The sequence below is a fragment of the Budorcas taxicolor genome, chromosome 2, assembly GCF_023091745.1.
Source record: "Budorcas taxicolor isolate Tak-1 chromosome 2, Takin1.1, whole genome shotgun sequence".
In the NCBI taxonomy this organism is placed as follows: domain Eukaryota; kingdom Metazoa; phylum Chordata; class Mammalia; order Artiodactyla; family Bovidae; genus Budorcas; species Budorcas taxicolor.
Window position 1 is genome coordinate 41,353,333 of NC_068911.1, and position 25,317 is coordinate 41,378,649.

The window sequence follows — 25,317 nt, forward strand, 5'->3', positions numbered from 1 at the left end:
ATGAGTTCCCCTTCTCCTTCAGAGGATTCCAGCCTCCCTAACTGCATGGGGCACTTCTGCCCTCAGGGCACTGCCCAAGCAGGCAGAGCCCAGAGGCCTTCCGGGTTGGAGGTGGGGCATCTCTGCTCTTATCCTGTGGCTGGATGTGGTCCTGCGGAGGGTGCCCACTGAGCCCCCCCCACACTCCTGGGTCTCCCCAACTGACTTTTGGCAGTGGGGAGTTTGGCAGAGCGGGTGCCTGGCTCCCTTGCACACCTGCTGGGTTTCTTCCAGAGATCACCCAGCTTGGGGTTGGACAGGGTCCCTTCCTTCATGGTCCTTCCAGGGAGCTGGGCAGGGGCCCAGGTGACGCTTGTTTCTGTCCAGGACATTTGAAGAAAGTCCACATTCCTTGAGCATTGGCAGTGCCTAGCGTTCCACCACCCTCTGTGGAGAAGGGGACTCTTTTACCCCCTTTCTTCAGATGGTAAACAGCCAGTCCGGGAGTTCCCTGGCAGTCCAGTGGTTAGGACTCGGCACTTTCTCTGCCAAGGCCGGGTTTGATCCCTGGTCAGGGAACTAGTAAGATCGCGTAAGCTATACAACATGACCAAGTTTGTTTGTTTTTTAAAAAGACTGGTTTAGTTCCTTGATCCCAGAAAGTGAAGAGCCAGGATTGAAACCCAGGTCACTACCATGCCAGGACAGATGACGCCAGTTTCTATCCAGGACATTGAGCAAAGGTGTGGCCTGGTTGACTCGATGCTTCATGCATCCGGTCCCATACCTCTCACCTGTCAGCAACAGTTCCGTCTCATCCATCATTCATTTCCCCTTTTACTTGATTGGTTACATCGGTGCCTAAACCTGTTACTTCCTTCCACTCCTGAACCCACTTCCCTCCAGCTGTCACTGCTCCTTTTAGTCCCAGGGGCAATTCAGGCACTGCCATCCTTTTCCAGTCCTCCTGGGCACACTCTGACGTCACCCTCTCCTCCTGTTCCTACTTCTTGGGCCCTTTTCTTGTCTCTTCCTGTGACCTTTGAGCTTAGGAGTCCCCGTGTCTGGTCCTGGGGCTCTTCTCCCTGCTCTGTGCTCACTCTTTTGGTCTCCATGCTCACAGCTTGAGCCAGGACTATCCCTTGAACTTGAGTCCCTCTTGTCGTAGCCTGGAAATCAGTCTGCTGCAAAGTTAAGAGTTTTACTGGGAGGTGAAACTTTGAGGAAGCCAGAGTTAGGGAAGGGAAGTGAGGCAGGGAAGAGGGGAGAGCCAGCATGGAAGGCGTGAGGTGACCACAGCCCTGCTGGCTCCCAGCACGAAGGTCCCCCTGTGCTGGGGGCGTCCATCTGGTGTACCAAAGAATAGCGACTTCTCCGCCGGTTGCCCCTATTTCTTTGTGTCACCTGGCCCCTCTGGGTAGCCGCTATGGAAGCCAGAACCCCCGTGGAGCCAGTGTGGTGAAGATGCCGAGAGGCTGTGCTAAAGGCTGGCTCTTGCCCAGGAAGGGGCTGAGACATGCTAAGGAGAGGTGACCAGAGCTTTATGACCACAGGGGTGGGGCACACTGTTGCTGGGCCATTCCAGCTGGGAACCAAGCCCTGGGAATGGGTGTGGTTGAGAGGATCTGGGAAGGCCCTAAAGCTGGGTCTAGGTCACCCCCAAACCTGCTCCACTCATAGCCTTCTCATCTCACTGACACACTGGGCAACTCCCTCCTTCCAGTGGCTTGGGCCAGAAGCCTGTAGTCACCTTGGACTCCACCTTCAGAATGTATCCAGTGATGCCTGCCACCCACCCTGGGGTGAGCTTCCCTCTCAGCTGCTGTGGAGTAGGTGTTGTTCCTCCCTACTCTCGGCCACCTCCGCCACATTCCAGCTCAAGTCACACCTTGCCGTCCCTCCGCTCCAGATCCTCCACGATGCATGTTTGGTCAGAGCTGGGTGTTAGAACCACATCCTTACTGGGGCCTTGAGGACCTTCTGTCATTCAACCTCCCCTCCTCTGATCCAGTCTCCCTTGGCTCCAGCAACTCAGCCTCCTGTTCCTGAATATCCTAGCCCACCCTGGCCTTGGAAAGGCCTGCTTCTCCTGGGGAGCCAGAACCCAGATAAGGAAGCAGCAGGCCTATCCGCTGTTGCAAGTCCCAGCACAAAATACGCTGAAGCCAGGGCTTCGGTCATTTCTCCAGCATTTTATTTTGGTCTCGAGTTCCACGGAACCTGTAAGGCCAGAGGCCGGATCGGAGGTGAGCAGCAGAGTTCGGCCCATAAGCCTCTTTCCTGATGTGCAAACAGTGCACAGCCTCCGGGGCTACAGTCACTATCCCACGCTATCCCTCACTACAAGGTGGGGAGACACTGGCCAGCCCCGAGGGGCGAGATGGTGGTGCCCAGCCAGGCCTGTGGGCTTCCTGTGTGGAGAAGCAGGTGGCAGGGTGGGTGAGCAGGAGGCCAAATCCTGAAGGGAAGGGACCTCCTGGGCTGCCCCTGCCTCCCCTGTTGATAGCCTCGCAGGCCCGCAGTGAGGAGGCCACCACTGAGGTGCCTGCATCGGGCTCCTCCACTTCTCCTCTGAACCGGAGAGGGAGAGGGTTCCCAGGGCAGGGTCTGGGGACCACCCATCGGAGACACCACCGGCTCTGTGTGTGATGGCACTTTAATGAGCCCCGCCCCCTCTGGCCGGGCCTCCCCAGGCTCAGCCGCTGGCTAGTCACAGGAGCCATCCTTCCAGCCGTCGCGCCAGCGCTCGTCCACCAGTGAGCAGTCGAAGTCCGGCTTGCCCAGCTTCCGGTTCACCTCGTTGTGCAGACGGCAGAGCCACTGGGTGAAGCTCACCCGAGTGCGCGTGTCTGGCTGGTCCCTGTATATCCTGCGTGAGGGGGAGCATGTGCAGGAGGGGGCAGGCTGTGCTCCCAGCATGCCCGCCCCACCATCTTCCTGGCTTGCCCAATCCAGGCAAGAGAGCTGGGGCCTAGATCCAGGGGTGCCCTCATGCTCTGAGGAATTCCCAGAAGGGGGCTGACCCTCCAGCCTCAAGTCCCAGTTGACTCTTAGGCCTGCTCCAACCCCTACCTAGGGCACGTGGCAAACCCTGACAAGAGCCCTGGGCAAGACATTAAGGCACAAGGTCTCCGCTTTACAGCCTCATAACAATCAGGAGGCCTCACCCCAGCGTCCCTGGCCCCAGGCAGCGTGTGGAGGGGCAGGGCTGGAATAAAGGCCTACCTGAATACCAGGTCTGCTTCTTCACACCTTTGGCCCTGCCACACCACCTCAGCAAGAGACCTCGTATAAATAAATGCCCAGGCTCCAAACAGCAAGGGCTGCCCTTTTTACCCCACAGCCAGCCCAGAAATGCTTATGGCTGCCAAACAACAGTTCTTGGGCTCCCCAAAAAAGCAGCTCTTGGAAGCAAAAGCAGTGAGTTCCCAAGGCCTTGAAACTGAAGGTCCTGCTCCAGAAGCTAGGCAGAGTGGAGTCCCCGGAAACCTGCCAGAGTCTTCATCAGTGCTAAGCAAGGGATCTCATGAGAGTAGCCCTTCCGGGGAGGGAACTCCGTGGTTGCAGAAAGCAGCAGCCCCCAGCAGCAGCCCCAGGCCTGTCCTTTAAGGAGAAAGGCGATGGCTCCAGAATCCCTCAGCTGTTGGTGGTCCCTGCTCTAGACAGCCCGCTGCCACGACGGCCTCTACTTCTCTAGGCTCCCCTTTATGACATCTGCCAGGGGCCCCAGACCCAGGCTGCACACCCTGCAGACACGACTCACCTTTTCCTTATGTCTTCGGCACACTCTTCACACGGGTAAAACTTGGAAAATAAATGTATGAACTGGGCCATATCCTGCTGTTGCTCTGGGGTGGGCAGGTCGGGGTAGTAGGCAGCCAGGGTATGGAGGACAGCCCAGCTGTTGCGGCCCAGTTCCTCGCGATCCTGAGGGCAATCCTCCCTAAACTTGCTGTCCCGCTGTGGAAGGAGGCCGACGAAGGGTCAGTTCGGTTTTCCCCGACCAGAAACCTACAAAGTTCCCTATTTTTTTTTTCGCCCCAGCCGGAGACCCACTGACCGGAGAAAAGGTCCTGGGGCCGACCCAGCCCACACATGGCCAAGAGCCAAAAGGCTGGGCCTACCTTGGGGGCACGGTTAGGAAGCGCCGACCCGCGGGGAGCCTGTCCAGGGTGCCCGAGGACAAGGTGTGGGGGCCCCCCTACGCCTGCACCTTCTGCTGCGTGCGCATCCACGACTTGAAGTCCACGCAGGCCCGGCAGGGCCACCGCGGGGAGGCGAGCTCGGAGGCCGGAGGGTCGGACGCCGGCCCCGCGGATGGCGCCCGGGCCGAAGCAGCGGCTTTTCTCCCACCCGCGCCGCGGCCGCGCGCGTCCGTCACCAGGTCGTCCGTCACCTCGGAGCGCGCGCCGCCAGGAAGGAAGATTCCAGTGCCGAAGCGGCCGCGCTCGCTGGGCGCCGCCATGCCGCCCGCGCAGTGCCTGCCGGGCCAGCGCAGCCTCCACGACCGCAACCAGGCGGGCTCCAGGCCAGCGCGCGCGCCGCCGCCGCCAGAGCGCGACCGCAGAAGCCGGGCGCGCGCGCCGCGGACGCGGAGCTGGGCCCGGGGGCGGGGCCCGGTGCGGGGGCGCGGCTGGCGGCCCGGGTCCTCGCCCCGGGAGATGCAGGAGTGCGAACTGGGGACGCGCCGGAGGCCCGAGCCGCGGTTTGCGCGGCGCCGGAGCGCCGAGTCTTAGCCTTGCGCCTGGGCCTCGTTCCACCGCCCGAGCCGGTCTTGTGTCGGCCGTAGCACAGCTCCCGCTTCCTCGAGCATATCAGTGTTGTGGATGATGACCCATGGGAGCGACGCGGCTTCGGGCTGCAGCCTTCTGGACCTCCGTGTTGAGGCCCGCGACGGCCTCATCGCTCCGCTCCGACCTTCTCGCGTGCTTGCGGCTTGGCTCTGTGCCCTCCGCTGGGGGCGCGCCCGGGACCGGTGCTTGGCGCCTGGGCAGTGGGGGGCGGGGCTGTGAGCGCACAAAGGGCGGTGCAGCTGAGGGTTCGTCGAGTCCGCCTAGGCGACCGGCGCCATCGCAACGGGTGCCCGCCTAGGCTGGGCGGGTCGAGCCTGCAAAGGAGGAGGTGCGTCTCTGGACTCCGGGGAGCACTGAGCAGCCCCTCTCCTCTCTGCTCAGCCCCACAGCCTACCTGAAGGGGTTAAACCCAGGTGGGGCGTGGTCTCAGGGATACCACTGCTTCCATATGTACTTTAATTCCACATGTACATTAATATGCACATTAATTGATTCTGCAAATACCTGTGTAGTGCCTAATCTGTCTTTAGCACTGCTCTAGGCTCTGGACAGGGCCAGGAGCAAGATTCGTTCCTCCCTGACCTCCTCAGTCTAGTGGTCAAGATGGAAAAAACAAGAGTCACACTAATAAGTGTTTAGATACAAGCTGTGATGGAGGCTATGAACAGGGTGTGTTAAATCTAGGAGGCCTCCTTGAGGAGTTGACCTTTAGGCAGAGAGGCCTGAAGAATGAGAAATCAGCTGAGGAGGGCAGTCAGAGCCAACGCAGGAGGGAGGAGGAGCTTGACTTCCTGCATGGGCAGAAAGGCCAGTGTGAGACAGGACCTGGGAAGGGTGGTGTGAGCAGAGGTCCTGAGGTGGCCAGGAGCCCACTGAGGACACCATCAACTGACCCAGGAGCTGGGGATGTGTGCTGAGGACCCGGGGACAGTGCTGGGAAGTTTAGGGGAGGGTACCCTGGCCTGATCCCATTTCGGTTTTGCATTGATTCTTCTGGAGAGTGGATTTCACGACAGCAAGTGAGGACCACAGGCTTTGAGGGGGGAGCATGGAGCTGTTGTAGTGGTCCAGGTGAGAGGTGAGGGAGGGAATGTGGAGAGTGTGGAGAGGATCTCAGTTGGGGGGGTGGGGAACATGGGTCAGCCATGTAGGGAGGGGCTGCAGCATCCTTCTAGGTCCCTGGCTGTGAGCAGACTGGCCCTTCTCCAACTTCTCTGTCTTCCAAGGGAGCAGGAGCCGTCCCACTCTGTACCCTACCAGGCCAGCGGCCTACACTGAGATTGCCAAGAGTGTGACAGCTGGACTGAAGGCACTTTGTAAAAATTAAGCCTGTGTCCACAGGTGTTCATTGCCTGGGCCAAGACCAGGGGAGGTTTGAAGGCTTCAGAGAGCGCCTCTGGCTGGACAGATGCACAAAGGCCTTTGGTCAGGCCGGGGTGGCTTCCTGACCCCTCCCTCCCTCCAGGGCTTGGGTGGAGGAGCTGGGACTGAGGCCCACCTGCCAGAGTGTGACTGAGGGAGGAGGGGAAGGGCCGTCAGAGTGCCGCCAGGCTGGCCGCCCCTCCCAGCTCTCAGAGGTGTGGGCGGGGGTAAGGAAGAACCCCTGCGCGCCAGGTTTGGATGGGCTCTCGGCTCCCCTGTAAGGCGGTGGTCCCGAGATGTGGCCCCTGGGCGCAACGTCTGTTTGGGGATTCTAGGGCCTTCCCTTCAATGCCCCAGCCAGTTGGGGGAGAGTCACTCCTGACCTCAGAGGTTGTGTCTGCAGCGCACTGATAAATCATGAATTCAGAGGTGATTCTCAGAACAGTCCTAGCCATTCCCAATTCCACCTCGCCATTCCCAGTGCTAGTGACTACAGATGGACCCTCTTCATCCTGCCGCAAGCCCCTCCACCACAGCAGGACCTGTGGGGTGGGCCTGTGAGGTCTGCCTCTCCCCAGCAGATGAAGAAACTCTGACAATATATGTTTAACACAAATTTCCTCCTCTGCCATTTGGGGACATTAAGAGACCTTTCCTCCAATGTGAGGATTAAGTCAAAGCACTTAAGAGCCTTTAATATTTTCCTGGTGACGACTACAGTCAGCTCAGGGACAGAGCCAGGGGCACACCGGGCCACTGGGCGGCTCTGCCCAGCCTGGGCACCAGCAGGGCGTGGCGAGCCGGGAGGGGCGGCCTGGCGGTGCTCTAATGGCCCTTCCTTCCCCTCCTCCCCCCACGCTCACACTCTGGCAGGAACCCCCCCCCCAACGTCACTGCTTCCCCTCCTACCTGGGGAGCCCCATGCCCCTGCCTCCCCAGGTGAGGGGTGCGGCAAGGAAGCGGGGAAGGCCCCAGTCAAGGGCACGGTGGTGCAGCCAGGACTGGGGCACTGCTGGGGAATTCCAGCCTTCCGGGTGCCCAAGGCCTTCCCTCCTACCCACATGGGCAGGGAGGTAGTGGGACCCGGGGTCACGCCCAGCAGACTCCCAGAAGTCCCTCACGGAGATCTGGGGAGGTCACCAGGATGGCGGGAGCCCGGCACCCGGTGTGTGTGAGTGGGGCAGCTCTGTTGCAGACAGAGAGGCTCCAGGTAGGAGCCCATGGGACCCCTGCCAGCCCCAGAGGAGGTGGGGGAGCTCCTGGCCCAGTGCCTCCAAGACGCCCCCAACATTCCCCCAGCAGACGTTCGCCTTCTCCGTGTGCTGGTCAGATGACAGCGACAGCTTCGTACGCAGAAGCTGGGAGGACTTCAGGAGATTCCACGTGAGTGAACCTGGTCACCCGACTTCCCCTAGCAGCCTGACCCACGGGAGACCACCCACACCCTGCCCTTGTGCCCACTCAGGCTTTCAGCCAAGGGACCCCTGCCTGCTCTCCCAGGGGAACCTAGTGGGCCCTCAGAGACCAATGATGCCTCTTCTCGCTCAGAAAACCCTCAAGGAGACCTTCCCGGTGGAGGCAGGCCTGCTGCGGAGATCTGATCGCATTCTCCCCAAGCTCCCAGGTCAGGCCAGCAGGGATCCAGGAGGGTGGGGGCGGCAGCAGTGGGACGTGAGGCGCACTGGGCGGGGCTCCCACAGCTGCCCCGTCCTGCCTGCAGCCGATGCACCCTGGCTGGTGCTCCGAGGCCGTACCGGTCGAGGCCTGGCCCGCCTGCAGCTGCTGGAGGCCTACCTGAGGGCGCTGCTGGTGGCCGGGGAGCGTGTGTCCCGCAGCCCGGTGCTCACTGGCTTCTTCGCGCCACAACCTCCGGACTTGGAGCCTATGCTGCCACCCGGCAGGTGCCTGCCCCAAGGACGGGGGAGGAGTGGTGGGGAAGAGCCCACAAGTGGGGAGGCTTGGAGGCTGGACGGGCCTGTGGGAGACACCTGACACCTCTCCCCTGCACTCTGGGCCCTCACCAGCCTGGTGATCCTGCCCAACCCGCAAGAGCCCCCGCCAGGCCCCCCAGGCAGCCCTGCCATCCGCACCCTGGAGGCCCAGAGCCTGCGCTGCCTGCAGCCCTTCAGCACCCAGGACACGCGGGGCCAGCCCTTCCGCGCTCAAGCCCAGGAGGCCCTGGATGTGCTGCTACGACACCCCTCAGGTGGGCTGATGCCCCGCAGGTGGGCTGGTTGCAGTCGGAGGGACAGGCCCTTCAGCCCCTGGGATCCCAGCGGGCTGCAGGAACTGAAGACTCCGCCCGTCCCCCTCTCGGGCACAGGCTGGTGGCTAGTGGCAAACGAGGACCAGCAGACAGCGTGGTTTCCTGCTCCCTACCTGGAGGAGGCGGCCCCACACCAGGGACAGGATGGGGGACAGCCCCTGGGGATAAGCGGTGAGACTGACCCTCCTCCCCACACCCCCCGCCGTCATGGGGCAGTGTCCAGCGCGCGCCGGGGGAGAGGCGCCACGGGATGGTGGGGGCGACAGTGGCCCTGCAGTGTCTGCTTGGTCCCACTGGGCTTTAGAAGGGGTCTCTGGTATTGAGAGAGACCTCTGAAGCCCCGTGGTGACCACCCAGCGTCTACCCCCAGGGCCCCAGTTCTGTGCTGTCTGCGCCTATGAGAGCAGCCGGGCTGATGAGCTGTCTGTGCCCGCAGGGGCACGCGTGCATGTGCTGGAAGCCTCTGACCGAGGCTGGTGGCTGTGCAGGTGTGTGGGCTGGGGCTCCGGCAGCCGGTCTGGTGCGGTGGGGTTGGGGGGTGGGGCCCAGAGCCAACCAAACTCTGCGTCCTACAGGTTCCGAGGGTGCACCGGTCTTCTCCCAGCTGTGACGCTGCAGCATGATGGGCTGGGCACCCTCCTCAGCGGGCCGTGGCTCCACCATGGGGCTGATGGTGCAGAGGGCAGGGAGGGCAAGGCCCATGGCTCCCCCAGATCCCCCCAGGCCGTGATGCTTCCGCCTCCTGTGCCTGCTCGGCCGCCTCTGAGTGCCATTCAGAGCCGCTGCTGCACCATCACCCGTAAGGCACTACGGCAGGGAGCCCCCTGAGAGAGTGTGGCTTATTGTGGAGGGCGGTTCTGTGCACCCCAGACCCCAGGGATCACCCCAGGCTCCAGAGCCCAGGGATGACGGCTAGCAGCCACCTCAGCCTCAGGGGCCATGGGAGGAGCGGTGGAGGTAGGGCTTGCTGGGCCGCATGCCCCTGGTGTGCCCTGAGTAAAGCTCTCCTGACTGACCGTGCTGTGTCTGTGTTGAAGGGCAGGTCTGGGGGTGGGCCACCTGTGGCCCAGGACCAGGAGGTGAGATGAAGTCAAGACAGACACAAGGAGCCAAGACAGCAGAGTCCGTGTTTCTGTGTGTTTCAGAGGGCCGCGGGGGCCGCGGGGAGGGTGGGCAGCTTCATGTTGTGCCATAGGAAGTCCAGGAAGGTGGCTGCCTGCAGCGTCCGGCTGAGCCGCTGGAAGTGCCGCTCTGGGGGAGGACCGCAGGCTGTCAGGGGTGGCCGAGTGTGGCAGACGGCCCTGCCTGCCCCCCGGCCGGCCCACTCACCGGTGTAGGGCAGCAGGCCCTCCAGCGAGGCCCGTACACCATCGTAGGCCAGCAGCTCGTCCGGGGCCTCATGCCGCAGCAGCACGCCCAGCACTGCCTGGGCCTCGTGGCAGTGCCGCGAGTTGGTGTTCCACGTGACGCAGAAGCGCAGCAAGGCCTCTGTGGACAACGGGCACAGTCACACCTGCCCCCATGCCCCCAGCCTCACGAGGCCCCATCCGGCCCCCCTGCCCGCCCCAGACCTTTCTGGTCACGCCGCAGTTGGAGCACCGTGGTCTCTAGCTTCTCGCAGGACTCAGGGTCCCTTCGGATGGCTGCGGGGGGAGGGGAGGTTGAGCCCTAGGAAAGGGGCAGCACAGACCCCAAGAGACCCCCCCACCCTGTGCAGCCCGAGGCAGCACCGACCCTGGATGACGGTCAGCACGGTGTGGGGCCGGTCCAGGGAGATGGCCAGGCCCAGCGCCCGCAGGTAGCGCTTCTCGTGGAGCAGGTTGTCGAGCTCTTGCTGCCTGGAGGGCAAGGAGGGGACAGGGCACAGGGCCCCTGGGGGACCTGGCCAGACCTGACCCCCGCCGGGGGCGAGCAGGGTGGCTGCTCCAGAGAGGAGGGACCAGCATGCTGACTCCAAGCTGAGGGTGGGGAGACCCGACTTACTTGACCACCTGCTCTTCTCTCTTGGCCTGCTCCTCGGCCTGCTCCGCCTCGGTCACGTCCTAGGGTCAGACTGGGGTCACACTGGGCTCAGACTGGCCCCCACACTGCCCTGCCCACTGCGATGCCCTCCCTGGCCCACACACCTTCCAGAGGACGACGCGGGAGTCACTGGCACCAGTGAGGGCGCGGTCATCCAGTTGGCTGCAGTGCAGCCCCCAGACCTTGTCCTCATGAGCATCCAGTGTCCGCACGCACTCGTTGTTCTTAATGGTCCAGAGCTTCAAGAGTCCGTCAGAACCGCTGGGGTGGGGGTAGGAAGGGGTTCAGCCTGGGCCCACCCAGCACACCCCGGCCCTGCCCACCCCCCACTCACCTGGACAGCAGCTGCATGCCGCGGCTTACAAAGGCCACCTTCAGCACAGAAGCGTCGTGCCCCTCGAAAGTCTGTGGGCGGGGTGGAGGGCGGGGTGAGGCGGAGGGTGGGGGGACGGGTCTGGGGTGGAGGGGGGTGCCAGGCCTGGGCCAGGGGCAGCTCACCTTGAGGCAGCTGAAGTCCTGCAGGGCCCAGAGCTTGATGGTGCCGTCGGCCGAGGCTGTGGCCAGCACCTGGTCCATGGGCGAGAACTGGACGCACCAGAGGCCGCGCCGGTGGCCCGAGAAGGTGCCAAGCAACTGGCACTGTGGCAGGGCCCAGAGTTTGGCCGTGCGGTCCTGTGAGCCCGTAGCCAGCAGCTTGTCGTTGGGGGCGACAGCCACACTGTTGATGTCCTGGTGGCGAGAGCAGGCAGCCGCTCAGACCCCTGTCCTGGTGAGGGCCTGGCCACAACCCCACCCGGGTGCTGCGTGCGGTCACCTTGTCGTGGCAGCGCTGTGTGGCCTGGGCCTGCAGGAGGACCGGGCCACCCTCGGGGCCTGTGCCCTTGGACAGCAGGGCTTCAGGGAGGGGCCAGAGCTTCACAGTGCAGTCCTGGCTGCCCGTCACCAGGAACGTCTCCTTCAGCCTGCAGCCGGATTTAGGGGAGGGAAGACACCTGCTCAGCCCTGCCAGCAGAGCCCCATGGCTCAGGCCTGCCAGACCTCAGGCCAGAACGGGAAGCCTGCCCCACGACTGGAACTGCTACGTGGCCCCCACCCCGGCACCCCTGGTGACTCAGTCCAACAGTGGGACCCCTCCCCCGGGCATCGCTCAGTGTCCTTTTACCCACCAACCTCAAGGCTACTTCTAAGGAACCGCAGCCCCTTGGGGTGCCCTGCCCCAGCCTCTGTTCCACACCCCTGGGCTGGAGACTCAGAGAGCAAGGCGAGAGCCGCCTCTGCCTCTGCGACACCCCTGGCCCTGACTGCTACCTGGAGCAGCAGATGGTGCCCACGCTGTGTGTGTGCCCAGAGCCCTGAGCCACACAAGCCACCTCGCCAGCCTTGTTCATCCTCCAGACGCGGATGCTCTGATCCTGGGGATGAGAATGGTGAGGGGAGGCTGGGCGGGGCTTCCCCACCAGTCTCTGCCCCCCAGCTTCTGTGGTGTCTCACCTTGGCACAGCTAGCAAAGAGCCGCCCCTTCCGGAACACATCTAGGGCCAGGACAATGTCTGGAAGAAAATGGAGTGGCCGTGGCTAGAGGTCAGCTGAGGCCGGGCTGGGCACTCCATCGAGGTAAGGGCCTAGGGCCTGGTTCATGCCCTCACCTGTGTGGCCGTGGAGAATCTGGCAGGCTGAGGTCTGTAGATCAAACACCTTCAGGCAGGGGCTGTTAGAGGCCACGACAACGTGGGAGTCTTCGGGCCCAAGGAACCGGACATCCAGCACCTCCTCGCTGTACCCGGCGAACTGTGGGGCAGGAGGGACACGTGGCAGGCTGGGTGAGTGGTGGCAGGGGAGGGGGCGGGGGTTTGGCGCCGGGGCCAGGGCCTAGCAGGGGCAGCGCCCGCGCACCTGTTTCTGCAGCCGCAGGGAGCGAGCATCGTAGAGCAGAAGGTTGTGGTCCACAGTGACGCTGAGGAGCAGGCTGGCGGCGCGGGCCAGGGCGCAGTGGGTCAGCTCTCGCCCCGGGCCCGGCAGCTGCTGCTGTGCGTGGACACACCGCCCAGAGGCAGCCTCCCACACGCGCAGCACACCTGTGCAGGGACAGGGCCGCTGGGACACAGGGTCCACGGGCCCCCGCCCCCTCCTGCCCGTGCCTGGCCCACACACCTTGGTCGCCAGCCGTCAGGAAGTGCAGGCCCGTGGACTTCACACCCAGCTCCGGTGCCGGCTCCTCCGGCAGCAGCACCGCGGCCTCCACGCTCTGAGGACAAGCGGGTCAGGGGTGGAGCCCCCAGCCCCGTCGCACCCCCTCTCCCACCGCCCTCACTGGCCCTGGTGCCCCCACCTCAAACACCGGCACGGTCCTTGTGGCCTGGAGGCTCCGCAGATCCCAGACGACGCAGATCTTGTCCCGGCCCGAGCTGGGGGGGACACCCGCCTCAGTGCCCAGGCTGCGGCTATGGCCCTCCCTTCCCTGCCAAGGCTGGGGCGCTGGGCTCTGACCTGAGCATGGTGTGGCCATCGGCGCTGAAGGTCAGAGACGTGATGGCACTGTAGTGGGCAGTCAGCACGGCCAGGCACGACCGCTCCTGCAGCGACCACACGCGGACGCTGGTGTCTGCGGCCGAGGAGAAGAGCAGCAGGCGAGTGGGGTCCGGGTGGAAGGCCACCAGGCTGCGGGCAGGTGGGGCGGGGCTGTGAGCTGCACTGCCCTGGCCGTGACACCCCCCACCCCCGCCCCCCACCGCCCCGACTCACTGCACTACGCCTGGTGAGCCCCGAAAGTGGTGTGTCCCATAGGCCTGCACGACGTCCCAGACGCGCACGGCCCCGTCACAGCCGCCTGTGGGGGTGGACCTGAGGTGGGGGCGCTGTGGGCCCAAAGATCCCCACCTGGCTCGCCACCCCCAACCCAGCCGGGGTCCTACCTGTGGCTAGCAGTGTGGAGGTGGGGTCAAAGGCCATGGTGGCCACAGGGGTTGTGTGTATCGCCTTCCACAGGCGGGTGACGCTGCCCTCCCGCCAGGCCCACTGAGCCAGCAGCAGGGCCCGGCTGGCTGTCACCAGCACCTAGGGGAGGACGCAGTTCAGCTGGGGCACGGCTGTGCGTGCCATCCTCACCCACTCAGTCTGGGTGGGAGGTACCGGAGCCCACCTCCTGTCCTGATCCCACATACCTTGTCGTCGGGGCTGAGGTCAAAGGCAGTGATATCCTCCTGGTCCTCCTAGGGGTGAGAGTGGGTGCGCAGGGCACCATGAGAACAGGCTGCCATCCACACCGGCCCCTCGCCCCAATCCTCCCTGCCCTCACCTGCTCCAGGCTCCGCAGCACGGCCCCTGAGGCCACGTCCAAGATGTTGACTCTGGTGCCACAGACACAGAAGAGGTGCTGTCCAGTCTGGTCCAGCTGGGGACAAAGGAGTCTCAGCCAAGGGAACACCCTGCAGCCCCAGGCTGCCTCATCACCCTGCTGACCCCCCGCCCCACCCTGGGGCAAGTACCTGCACCTTCCCGCCCTTGTAGAAAGGCTCGATTTTGCGCTCGACAGCATAGCTGGAGGGAAGACAGGGCGAGAGAGTGAACCATCACCCCGTGGTCCCCGGTGCCTAGTCCTGTGCTAGGTGCTCTCCCGGAGGTCAACCCAATAGGGCCCTGCCCTTGAGGAACTTCTGGGAGGGCTGGGATTCTGGTGTGAGTGTGTGTGCACACACACGTGTGGTGGGGTGATGAGCTTGTCTGTTCCCTCTTTACCCCTCTCAACCATATTGGGAGGTGGGCGTTAGTACCTCCTTGTTACAGAAGATTTGGGACACTGAGCGGGTCAGTGATCCACACGGGCCCAGGGAAGCAAAGGCAGTCCAAATCTTCCCAGAGACTCCCGGGTGCCTAGCAAGCCAGGCCTTGGACGCCCTCTGCTGGCCATGGGAGGCCAGGCCTGGGTACCAGTCCAGAGCAACATCCTCTTCAACATCCTTATCCTTGAGGTCCAACTCCAGCCTGCCCCTCCCCAACCCCAGTTCCTTCCTCCACCCCACTCTCCAGGCAGATTATCCTCACCCTTCCCTCTCGGCTACTTCCTTGCTTGTCCAGGCCACAGCACTCTCCTCTCTGGGGAGCTGCTACAGCCTCTTCACCACTCTCTCAAAGCTTGCTCCCAGAGAGGCGTTTTAGAACACAACTTGTTTGTGTTGTCCCCTGCCTTGGAACCCTCTCCTCTCCTTACATGTTCCCAAAAACCTGCCATGAGGGGTCTCTGCTGATCCTTTGTGTTCACACAGGCTGTTTCCTATTCCCAGCCTGGCCCTCTCTGAATTTCCAAGGTGCCTGGCTAACTCCACTAAAGGAAGCCTGACGGCCAAGAGGGAGCTGGAGGCCCCCTGAGCCGGGTCGACCATCCAACAGAGGCAGTCTTGGCATCAGGGCTTCCCCTTGCTAGTGCTTGTCACACCCAGTGATGGGAATGATCTGCTTGATAGGTTTACCCCATCAGACTCTGCTCCTACGCGTTAGACTGAGTCTGTCTGGACCCGGGAATGAGCACTTAGATATTCAACATAAATTTGGGGATTGCATAAGCCCGGGATTCAGGGACTCCTGGCCACGGAGGTCTAGCTCATCTCCTGACCTCTCTTCCCAGTCCTTGGAGAAGAGAGACAGCGTGTGAAAGCTCCCCAGGCCGCCTGGCCCAAAGGTGACTCTTCTGCCATCGTCTGGGCGGTGGGGACTCCCACCGTCCAACACCAGCCTCGACTCTTCCTCTCGCTTTGGGATCTCTTGTCCCCGCCCCCGACCGACCTGCTTCAACTTTAGGTCGAGGAAGCTAGCTGCACCCGGCTGGGCTCCAGGGCCTGCCCTCCGAAAGCTGAGCGCTGTCAGTGCCTGCGCTGCCACCTGATGCCGCAGCCGCGACGCCGCCGCCCGCCTGTTAGGACCCAGCCCTGTTGGTACCTCATCCCTCCCCAAACCGATGCGTGTGGGACCCACGCCGGCGCCTTCGCTACTCCGACTGCGCACCCGGCTCCCTCCCTCGGCGGCGCGCCCAGCCCCAGCGGCGGATTCGCCCCCAGCCCCAGCGCCCCAGCTTACTTGGACTTGAAGCGGCCCACTCCGGCCGCCGCCTCAGCCATGTCGCCGGTGCCACCGCGTGAGGCAGACCCGGGAGCCATTCCGCACCTTGGGCTCGCAGAGATGGCGTCACCGCCCACTACTACTGTGACGTCATCGGCGCTGCGACATCGGCGACATCTTTGCTGTAGGCAGAGGCGCGGCGTCAGGAAGCGGAAGGTGGCAGAGGCGTTTCCGGCCTGGAGGGTGGGGCGTAGAGAAAGGTGGGAGCGGCTGGGGCGGGAGGCGTAAACTGGCAGGGTGCTGGAGTCGCCAGCCGCCTGTCTTTTAAATGGAAATTTGAAAAGGTTTTCGTAGGAGCTAGTTATTGAAGTAATCCCAAGACTCCTGCCCCCTTGGCATTCTGGGGTTTGGGTTAAGCGCGGTGGGTTAGCAGAGCCCTGAACCGGACTCCGCCTTAGCGTATGGTATGAGAAATACCGCAGGTACACTACTTCAGTTTAGTCGCTCTGTCGTGTCCGACTCTGCGACCCCATGGACAGCTTCACCAACTCCCGGAGTTTGCTCAGACTCATGTGCATCGAGTCGGTGATGCCATTCAACCATCTCATCCTCTGTCGTCCCCTTCTCCTCCTGGTAGTAAATCGGGCGATTTCGGAGCCGTTCGAATATTGATTGAGCACCTTCTCTGTTCTAGGCACTTAGGAGACACCAGAGAAGATACCGTGCTAGTGAGGTGAAGGCTGGGCAGAGGAAGGGCCCGGTTATTCCGGGCCCTTGTTAAGTGGTTAGTGACCTGGAAAGAATGTAGCAGGGTGAGGAGGGAGTGGAGTGCAGGGGGCTCAGCTTTAAACTGGGCGATAAAGGAGGCTTCCTTGTAAAGGTGAACCGCGAGCAAAGCCCAAGGTTGGTGAAGCAGGGAGCCCTCTGATTATCTGGGGGTACAGTGCTTCAGACTGAGGAACAGGCAGTGCAGAAGCCTGGCATTTAGAAACAAGCCGGTGTGGCTGCAGGGAGTGAGTAGGAAGGAGAATATAAGCAAGAAACAAGATAAGGAGGGATCCTCGGGAATCACTGAGCAGTTGGCTTGTACTTTGACTTCAGGGGTTTGAGCTGTTTGTGCTACTGGCTGCAAAGCCAGGAAACAGATTGGAAGAAGCTAACTGGGAAGGAGGACTGGGAAAGGATGGTCAGGGAAAACCTCTGCAGAAGAGACAATCGAGTGAGAAAAAATCAGGCAGAGAGCCGAGGGGAAAAGTCAGTGTGAGGAACTGGTGGGAAAGAACTTGGAGAGGTCCATGGGAAAAGCTAAGGTGCCTATTTCCCCTGCTGCTGCTGCTGCTGCTGCTGCTGCTGCTGCGAAGTCGCTTCAGTCGTGTCCGACTCTGTGCGACCCCACAGATGGCAGCCCACCAGGCTCCCCCATCCCTGGGATTCTCCAGGCAAGAACACTGGAGTGGGTTGCCATTTCCTTCTCCAATGCATGAAAGTGAAAAGTGAAAGGGAAGTCGCTCAGTCGTGTCCGACTTTGCGACCCCATGGACTGCAGCCTACCAGGCTCCTCCATTCATGGGATTTTCCAGGCAAGAGTACTGGAGTGGGTTGCCGTTGCCTTCTCCGTATTTCCCCTGAGAGGAGTAGTTCCTGGAGGAGGCGAGGTGAGGTCAGTAAGCACAGCGGTAGTGAGGCGGCCAGGCCTGGGCTCTGCATTTATTTACCGTCTATTTACAAGGTAGCTTGGCCCTGGGGCCCCCACACCTCAACCCCAACGCTGCCTTCTGGGATGGCCTCAGCCTCTTGCGGGGTACCCATAAGCAGGGGGTCATCTTCCTCCAAGAAGTCCGCCAGCTGCCGGCGGATGATGCCGGTGGTCCGGTGCATTTTGCGCATGTGCCGCAGCAGGCAGAGCACCAAGGTCCGGCTGCGCTGCTGGCGCTGGCACCAGGCCTCTCTCAGCTCCCGGTAGCAGTTGTGGTTTGCCCGCTCGGCTGGGCCCAGGGTGGCCCCGCAGCCCAGGGAGCAGCGATGATGGGCAGCGTGCTGGCAGTTCTGCCTGTGCTCGGCCAGGGCCCCACGAGGCACCCGCGACATGCAGCCTTCATTGGGGCAGACCGTCAGCTCGAAGGGGCATGAGTCCTGGTGTCCCTTGCGGTGGGCCAGGGGGCACGTCACCTGGCAGCCAGCTTCGGCGTTCCTGCACTGGGGGTGGAGGAGAGCATCGTGTGAGCCAGACCAGGTCGGGGACAGCGCCAGCCACCCCCAAGAATCCCCCATCCATGAGGTTTCACTGACCAGGAAACACTGAACTGGCAGCCTACCAAGCTCTTAGGCTACCAATGATGTGGTGGAGAGAGGGAAACTGTACCAAATGCTTGAAGGTAGGAAAAGTCTAGATCTCAGAGGAGTGGGGACAGGAGGTTTAGAGAACAGGGAGTTACATCATTGGCTTGGTGTAGTGGGTTGTATGTACACCAGGATTTTTTCTTCTTTTTTTTGTTGGAATTGAACCCAGGATATAGCAGTGAATGATCACACCATCGTGGTTATCTGAGTCATGAAGATCTTTTTTGTATAGTTTTTTTGTATTCTTGCCACCTCTTCTTAATAGCTTCTGCTTCTGTTAGGTCCATATCATTTCTGTCCTTTATTGAGCCCATCTTTGCATGAAATGTTCCCTTGGTATCTGATTTTCTTGAAGAGATCGCTAGTCTTTCCCATTCTATTGTTTTCCTCTATTTCTTTGCCTTGATCACTGAAGAAGGCTTTCTTATCTCTCCTTGCTATTCTTTGGAACTCTGCATACAAATGTGTGTATCTTTCCTTTTCTCCTTTGCCTTTAGCTTCTTTTCTTTTCTCAGCTATTTGTAAGATAGCCACGATGGTGTGATCACTCCCCTAGAGCCAGGCATCCTGGAATGCAAAGTCAAGTGGGGCCTTAGGAAGCATCACTGTGAACAAAGCTAGTCGAGGTGATGGAATTCCAGTTGAGGTATTTCAAATCCTAAAAGATGATGCTGTTAAAGTGCTGCACTCAATATGTCAGCAAATTTGGAAAACTCAGCAGTGGCCACAGGACAGGAAAAGGTCAGTTTTCATTCCAGTCTCAAAGAAAGGCAATGCCAAAGAATGCTCAAACTACCACACCATTGCACTCATCTCACACGCTAGTAAAGTAATGCTCAAAATTCTGAAAGCCAGGCTTTAACAGTACATGAACTGTGAACCTCCAGATGTTCAAGCTGGATTTAGAAAAGGAAGAGGAACCAGAGATCAAATTGCCAACATCCATTGGATCATCGAAAAAGCAAGAGTTCCAGAAAAACATCTGCTTTATTGACTATGCCAAAGCCTTTGACTGTGTGGATCACAACAAACTGTGGAAAATTCTGAAAGAGATGGGAATACCAGACCACCTGACCTGCCTCCTGAGAAATCTGTATGCACATCAAGAAGCAACAGTTAGAACTGGACATGAAACAACAGACTTTTCCAAATTGGGAAAGGAGTGCATCAAGGCTGTATATTGTCACCCTGCTTACTTAACTGCTATGCAGAGTGTATCATGCAAAATACCAGGCTGGATGAAGCACAAGCTGGAATCAAGATTGTCAGGAGAAATATCAGTAACCTCAGATATGCAGATGACAGCACACTTATGGGAGAAAGTGAAGAGCCTCTTTCTGAAAGTGAAAGAAGAGAGTGAAAAAATTGGCTTAAAACTCAACATTCAGAAAACTAAGATCATGGCATTCAGTCCCATCACTTCATGGCAAATAGACGGGGAAACAATGCAAACAGTGAGAGCCTTTATTTTCTTGAGCTCCAAAATCACTGCAGATGGTGACTGCAGCCATGAAATTAAAAGACGCTTGCTCCTTGGAAGAAAAGCTATGACCAACCTAGACAGCATATTAAAAAGCAGAGACATTACTTTGCTAGCAAAGGTCCGTCTAGTCAATGCTATGGTTTTTCCAATAGTCATGTGTGGATGTGAGAGTTGGACTATAAAGAAAGCTGACTGCCAAAGAATTGATGCTTTTGAACTGTGCTGTTGGAGAAGACTCTTGAGAGCCCCTTGGACTGCAAGGAGATCCAGTCAATCATAAAGGAAATCAGTCCTGAATATTCATTGGAAGGACTGATGCTGAAGTTGAAACTCCAATACTTTGGCCACCTGATGCAAAAAACTGACTCGTGAAAAGACCCTGATGCTGGGAAAGACTGAAGGTGGGAGAAGGGGACAGCAGAGGATGAGATGGTTGGATAGTGTCACGGACTTAATGGACATGAGTTTGAGTAAACTCCGGGAGTTGGTGATGGACAGGGAGGCCTGGTGTGCTGCAGTCCATGGGGTCACAGGGTTGGACATGACTGAGTGACTGAACTGAACTGATGGCAGTGAAAGTGCCAAATCCTAACCACTAGACCAAAAAGGCACTCCCCAGCCAAGGTTGTTTGTTTGTTTTTGTAATCTCAATTTCCCTATCTATAAAACTATGAAGCTGGAGAGCAATGGCACCACAGCAGGCTCTCCATCCTTTATAATCCCCATTTTACAGCTGGGGCTCTTGGAGCCCAGAAAAGTTAGGTAACTTGCCCAAAACCACACATCAAGTGTGTTGTAGAGAAGTGACTCACATTCAGCCAGTTTTGATAACCCTAAGAGGAGCAGTGTATTGGTGGAATAGAAACCCTCAGTTCTGAGAATGGGGTTCTTTTCAACCCCTCTGCTGGCTTTGCCCCAACCCATGCACAGGGGAGGAGGGTAGGGTGATGGGACGGGGTGTTCTGAATTACCCTGACTTCCAAGCGGCCAATGATCTTCTGGAGTTTATTCACATGGACCATCTTTCTCTGTCTCACCTCTTTCCTGCAGCACGGACAGGTCTTTTGTCTAGGAGACATGAGTGGGGGTGATGGTTGGTCGTGGAGGTGGCAGCAACATGCCTCCCCTGGCGGCCCTTCCTTCTCTCTAGCTGGAAGAGGCATAAGAGGGCTTTATAGGGAGCACTCAGCTCTGAGGCTGGGGTGCAGATTCTACAGGGCCCCAGCTCCTATATTAGCGTCCCAGGAGATTTGGCGGCTGAACCTAATGGCCACCATGACCCAGTTCTTGGCTGACCTTCCTCTCTGATCTGGGTCCTAGGAATGGCCCCGCAGCCCCGCCCTTGCCCCCGAGCCTCTTGGGTGCCCAGTAGCACCTGGCTAGCCACCGGAGGATGCATTTCTTGCAGAAGATGTGGCTGCACGGCAACCTCACCGGCCTCTTGAAAACTCCATGGCAGACAGAACACAGCAAGTTGCAATCAGGAGGGCTGGTGAAGAGGTTGAGATCATACCCGCCACTCTGCAAAGGCCAGGCCTACATCAGGGCCTGGCTGGGACCAGGATCTGACTCCCCACTCCACATGCCTGGAAAGGGACTCCAGGAAGCTTTGGGTGGGAGGTGGGCCACATAAGAACCCCAAGTGGAGGGTTGGGTCAGCACCCAGTGTGAGGGGGCCCAAGATCCTCCACTTCTACCAGACCCAGCTGTAGAAGCTGGCCGTGGCCCTTGAGTTAGACCTAGGCCAGAGGTCTCTGGAAGGTTTCCTTGTCCCATTTTGGGCCCTGTACCCCGTTGTGCAGATCATCTCAGTGAGGAGTGGGGTCCAGCTTGGGCAGGTCTCTGAAATTAGGCACAAATCTAAGAGCTCACCATGATCTGTGTCTGGATGGCAGCTCCACTGAAGCCAGGGCTCAGGAGTCACCATTTCATAGCAGGAGCAGGCCTGACATCACAGGAGCATTGTCTAGCTCGGGCCAATCACAGCCCTGGCCCAGGGTACCTACCACCTGGGTCTGCTCCCACCTTAAGAGCCTCAGGGGTAGGGCAGCTCATAGCCAGGACAGGTCTCTGGAACCCCTGACTTCAGGGTGGCTGACAGTTGACCTTCAAACAGCACTAAGGCTGGAACCAAGCTTCCAGGGGATACTTCCTCACAGCTGAGGCGCAGGGTTTGTTTCTCCTTCCTCATGTGTTGCCGCCCTGGTGACTTAGGTCCCCAAGAGTTCTGGGGGCTTTAGACACTGACCCATCACCAGGCCTCTTGGGATCAAGACCTCTGGCCTAGGTCTAACTCAAGGGCCACGGCCAGCTTCTACAGCTGGGTCTGGTAGAAGTGGGGGATCTTGGGCCCCCTCACACTGGGTGCTGACCCAACCCTCCACTTGGGGTTCTTATGTGGCCCACCTTGAGTTATTTCCAGGGTACAGATCAGGGATGAGGACCTGATTTCTGTGGTACCAAAGCAGCGGCCTAGGATGTGGAGAGCCTCCCAGAGCCTGTTCTGACCACCTGGGTATGCCTATGAGGAAAGGCATGGATGGGTAAACCAATTCCAACTTGGGAAACTACCATATTCTCATATAGGAGGCACAAAAGAGAACTGGTTTCCATGCCACTGGGTGTTTGCCCAGGCTTAAATCGCTCAGTCGTGTCCAACTCTTTGAGACCCCATCGACTGTAGCCCGCCAGGCTCCCCTGTCCATGGGATTCTCCAGTCAAGAATACTTGAGTGGGTAGACATTTCCTTCTCCAGGGGATCCTCCTGACTCAGGGATCAAAGCCGGGTCTCCTGCATTGCAGGTGGGTTCTTTACCATCTGAGCCATCAAGCAAGGCAGAGTGTAGAGTTCATCAAATCCTAGAAGATTTTGGAGGGTAGGACCTTAGGAGTCGCCTGCCAACCTTCAAGACCGGGTTCTGTCCCTGTGTGGCATTCAAAGAGCCGAGAGGGCTCGAAGAGAGGTGTCTCACAAAGGTATCTCCACTGCACACCTCGGGCCGAGCAGCCACAGATGCGATTTGCAGTCTGATAACGGGGGGACCAAGAACACACACACACATACATACACACACACACGGATGAATTAAATCAACAGCTTTATTGAAAGATGAAAGGAAAGCCCCCCTACCCGCCCCCCGACAGTCTTGGCGGCGTTGGCCTCAGGTTCTGAGCATCCAGCTGTCCTGCGGGTAGAACACGAGGTTAGATACCAGAACCCGAAACACGCGAGAGGCTGCAACCGAGCCCGGAGGGGCGGCGCGTGTCGGGGCCTGGGTTTCACATCCCCACATGGAGAAGCGGGCAGTGAGCTAAGGCCTCCGATGGCTCTGGGCGCCGAATCTCACCTGCGGCCGTGGTCAAAGCCGAAGGTGATTTTCAACCAACGCCGATCTCCCAAACCGCCCGCCCCAACAGCTTCGCGAACAGCAGGAAGCCAGCGGAACCACGGGAACAAACCTACCTGCAGACGGAAAAGAAAAACTGGCGCCGGCGCGAGCCCTTATATGGGTCGCGCAAGTTCCAGGGCCGCAGACACGCATGTGCACACAGAGCTCGGTGGAGGCGGGGCCCCACGCAGCCAATCACAGGCTTTTTTATATACTCTTGGCGCAGCGCCATTGGGGCGGGGCAACTGAGATCTCGCGACCCTTGGCTCCTTATAAAGACACCGTCGCGCGATGTCTCTCTCTTTTTCTTCGTGAAAACACGTGAGTGGTGTTGTCCGTGGCTGTCGCAGATGGGCCTGGGCCGCCATCGGACGGGGCCCGGGATGCTGCGCCCGCGCTCCGTTGTGGAGCCCGGCCTGGGCGCCCGAGGCGGCTGTACGTGCCAGGGCTGCGCTCACCGACTGGTTCTTGTTTCTTTTTTTAGCAAATGGCGGATGACGCCGGTGCTGCGGGAGGGCCCGGAGGCCCCGGGGGCCCCGGAATGGGAGGCCGCGGTGGCTTCCGCGGAGGCTTCGGTAGTGGCGTCCGGGGACGGGGTCGCGGCCGGGGTCGCGGCCGGGGCAGAGGCCGTGGAGCTCGCGGAGGCAAGGCCGAGGACAAGGAGGTAGGTCTGAGCTGCGCGCGTGAGGCGGGCCCTTAGGCAGCACCGGGGAGGAGGCCCTGGTCACCTGCGCCTTTTTCTCTCGTAGTGGCTCCCCGTTACCAAGCTGGGCCGCCTGGTCAAGGACATGAAGATCAAGTCTCTGGAGGAGATCTACCTTTTTTCTCTGCCCATCAAGGTAAACACGGGTCCTCATCTTGGATGGGGCCGTGGTCTGCAGTCGAGGGGGAACTCTTGTTGGCCAAACGTTTAGAGGTTCTAGACTTCACTTTCCCTGGTGGCCCAGACGGTAAAGAAAATATCTTGAGTACAGGAGACCCGGGTTTGATCCCTTTGTTGGGAAGATCCCCTGGAGAAGGAAATGGCTACTCATTATTTCTTGGAAAACTCCATGAGCAGGGGAGCCTGGCGGTCTACAGTCCATGAGGTCCTAAAAACTCCAACACAAGCAACTAACACTTAGAACTCCCTTTCAGGTGTTTATTCTTTTTTTTTTTTGTAATGAGTTTATTTGTTGCAGGAGTCTGAGATTATTGACTTTTTCCTGGGAGCATCCCTCAAGGATGAGGTTTTGAAGATTATGCCTGTGCAAAAGCAGACCCGTGCTGGCCAGCGGACCAGGTTCAAGGTATCCCAGTCATCATATCTTCCTGGGCAGTTTCTGTCAATGGTCTTGGTGAGACTCTCTCAGCTCTGCATGGTTGCACTTGTTGTCACACGTGTGACTTTCGTCAAGGGGAGAGAGAGGAAGGATCTCCTCGGGATCTCAGATTGGCCTCCTGGTGGCCAGTCTTGCCTTGAGGGGCGCAACAGACCCTGTGTGGTGGGTGGGTAGTGATGCTGTGGCAGCCCCTGGCCCCCCACTCATGTCAGTCTCTCTGCAGGCGTTTGTTGCTATTGGGGATTACAACGGACATGTCGGTCTGGGTGTCAAGTGCTCCAAGGAAGTAGCCACTGCCATCCGTGGGGCCATCATCCTGGCCAAGCTGTCCATCGTCCCCGTGCGAAGAGGCTACTGGGGGAACAAGATCGGCAAGCCCCACACGGTTCCTTGCAAGGTAGGCTGGATGGTCATGCACGGTAGGGCTTGCGGTGGTGTAGACTCCTGCCTGTCTTGTCCCCTGACGTCTCTACCCCTCCCCAGGTGACTGGCCGCTGCGGCTCTGTGCTGGTGCGCCTCATCCCTGCCCCCAGAGGCACCGGCATCGTCTCCGCCCCTGTGCCCAAGAAGCTGCTGATGATGGCCGGTATCGATGACTGCTACACTTCCGCCAGGGGCTGCACCGCCACCCTGGGCAACTTCGGTAGGTGGCCCGCAAGCCAACTCCAGCTTCTCTCAGCTCCGCTTAACCATATTCTGTATGTGGTTGGCGTATTTTGGAGAGAAAGAGTAAGGCCCTCCTAATGCACGACAGACTGGCCCACAGTGGCCTGTTTGTTCCTAGGAGTGCAACAGCCTCTATCTCCATCTGGGGGTTCATCTCGAGTGAATTCACCAACCTTCTCCGGTTTTCCCTTTTTCAGCCAAGGCCACTTTTGATGCCATTTCCAAGACCTACAGTTACCTCACCCCTGATCTCTGGAAAGAGACGGTGTTCACCAAGTCTCCATATCAGGTACCGCCCGCCCCTACTCTGTTGAAGAGCAGAGGAGTACTCTGTCTAGCTGCACAACTAAAAGTGTCTTGTTTTTCTAGGAATTCACTGACCATCTTGTGAAGACCCACACCAGAGTCTCCGTGCAGAGGACGCAGGCCCCAGCTGTAGCCACCACATAATTTTATAAAGGGAATAAAAAAGTGAATGAAACCAGTTTATAGTTGCGTCTTGTCAAATTTTTTTGGTTGTACTATGTGGCTTGTGGGATCCTTCCCAACCAGGGCTTGAACTCAAGCCCACTGCAGTGAAAGCCACTGGATTTACGCTCAGTGGTGGCTGAATTTGGACGGGAAGTAGGACCAGTGAGATGAA

General features: G+C 59.5%; 5 protein-coding genes and 3 non-coding genes across 9 annotated transcripts; 4 read left to right on the forward strand and 4 right to left on the reverse strand.

Moving 5' to 3' along the window:
• Positions 1-2,151: 2,151 nt before the first annotated feature.
• On the reverse strand, positions 2,152-4,457 carry GFER (growth factor, augmenter of liver regeneration). Its single transcript, XM_052635591.1, has 3 exons — positions 4,193-4,457; positions 3,743-3,939; positions 2,152-2,848 (listed from the first exon to the last, which is right to left on the reverse strand). The coding sequence occupies exons 1-3, from the start codon at positions 4,442-4,444 to the stop codon at positions 2,686-2,688; spliced, it is 612 nt and encodes a 203-aa protein (XP_052491551.1). The 5' UTR covers positions 4,445-4,457; the 3' UTR covers positions 2,152-2,685.
• A 2,821-nt stretch (positions 4,458-7,278) lies between these two features.
• On the forward strand, positions 7,279-9,228 carry NOXO1 (NADPH oxidase organizer 1). Its single transcript, XM_052635692.1, has 8 exons — positions 7,279-7,344; positions 7,434-7,517; positions 7,683-7,758; positions 7,855-8,035; positions 8,159-8,340; positions 8,458-8,571; positions 8,771-8,888; positions 8,976-9,228. The coding sequence occupies exons 1-8, from the start codon at positions 7,279-7,281 to the stop codon at positions 9,226-9,228; spliced, it is 1,074 nt and encodes a 357-aa protein (XP_052491652.1).
• A 286-nt stretch (positions 9,229-9,514) lies between these two features.
• On the reverse strand, positions 9,515-15,619 carry TBL3 (transducin beta like 3). 2 transcript variants are annotated; one of them, XM_052662390.1, is made up of 22 exons: positions 15,493-15,619; positions 13,908-13,959; positions 13,718-13,813; positions 13,584-13,631; positions 13,335-13,476; positions 13,165-13,249; positions 12,910-13,080; positions 12,752-12,827; positions 12,574-12,667; positions 12,316-12,497; positions 12,069-12,210; positions 11,914-11,972; positions 11,731-11,834; positions 11,237-11,384; positions 10,921-11,151; positions 10,757-10,827; positions 10,527-10,683; positions 10,384-10,442; positions 10,135-10,238; positions 9,972-10,043; positions 9,730-9,888; positions 9,515-9,651 (listed from the first exon to the last, which is right to left on the reverse strand). In XM_052662390.1, the coding sequence occupies exons 1-22, from the start codon at positions 15,570-15,572 to the stop codon at positions 9,542-9,544; spliced, it is 2,442 nt and encodes an 813-aa protein (XP_052518350.1). In that variant the 5' UTR covers positions 15,573-15,619; the 3' UTR covers positions 9,515-9,541. The 2 variants fall into 2 exon arrangements, with proteins under 2 accessions (XP_052518350.1, XP_052518355.1); XM_052662395.1 differs by lacking the exon at positions 13,165-13,249 and having other exon boundaries at positions 12,910-13,024.
• A 1,577-nt stretch (positions 15,620-17,196) lies between these two features.
• Positions 17,197-21,488, reverse strand: RNF151 (ring finger protein 151). The gene is made up of 4 exons (XM_052652451.1): positions 21,447-21,488; positions 20,673-20,818; positions 20,269-20,365; positions 17,197-17,670 (listed from the first exon to the last, which is right to left on the reverse strand). Exons 1-4 carry the CDS (start codon positions 21,486-21,488, stop codon positions 17,197-17,199), a joined length of 759 nt encoding a protein of 252 aa, XP_052508411.1.
• Positions 21,489-22,557: 1,069 nt separating this feature from the next.
• LOC128044087 (small nucleolar RNA ACA64) lies at positions 22,558-22,684 on the reverse strand. The gene has a single exon (XR_008199063.1). It is a non-coding gene; the product is annotated as a small nucleolar RNA ACA64 (small nucleolar RNA).
• A 464-nt stretch (positions 22,685-23,148) lies between these two features.
• On the forward strand, positions 23,149-25,163 carry RPS2 (ribosomal protein S2). Its single transcript, XM_052656869.1, has 7 exons — positions 23,149-23,350; positions 23,436-23,525; positions 23,868-23,975; positions 24,232-24,405; positions 24,492-24,651; positions 24,872-24,963; positions 25,044-25,163. Exons 1-7 carry the CDS (start codon positions 23,174-23,176, stop codon positions 25,122-25,124), a joined length of 882 nt encoding a protein of 293 aa, XP_052512829.1. The 5' UTR covers positions 23,149-23,173; the 3' UTR covers positions 25,125-25,163.
• Positions 24,029-24,162, forward strand: LOC128044050 (small nucleolar RNA SNORA64/SNORA10 family). The gene has a single exon (XR_008199029.1). It is a non-coding gene; the product is annotated as a small nucleolar RNA SNORA64/SNORA10 family (small nucleolar RNA).
• Positions 24,678-24,805, forward strand: LOC128044051 (small nucleolar RNA SNORA64/SNORA10 family). The gene has a single exon (XR_008199030.1). It is a non-coding gene; the product is annotated as a small nucleolar RNA SNORA64/SNORA10 family (small nucleolar RNA).
• Positions 25,164-25,317: the final 154 nt, after the last annotated feature.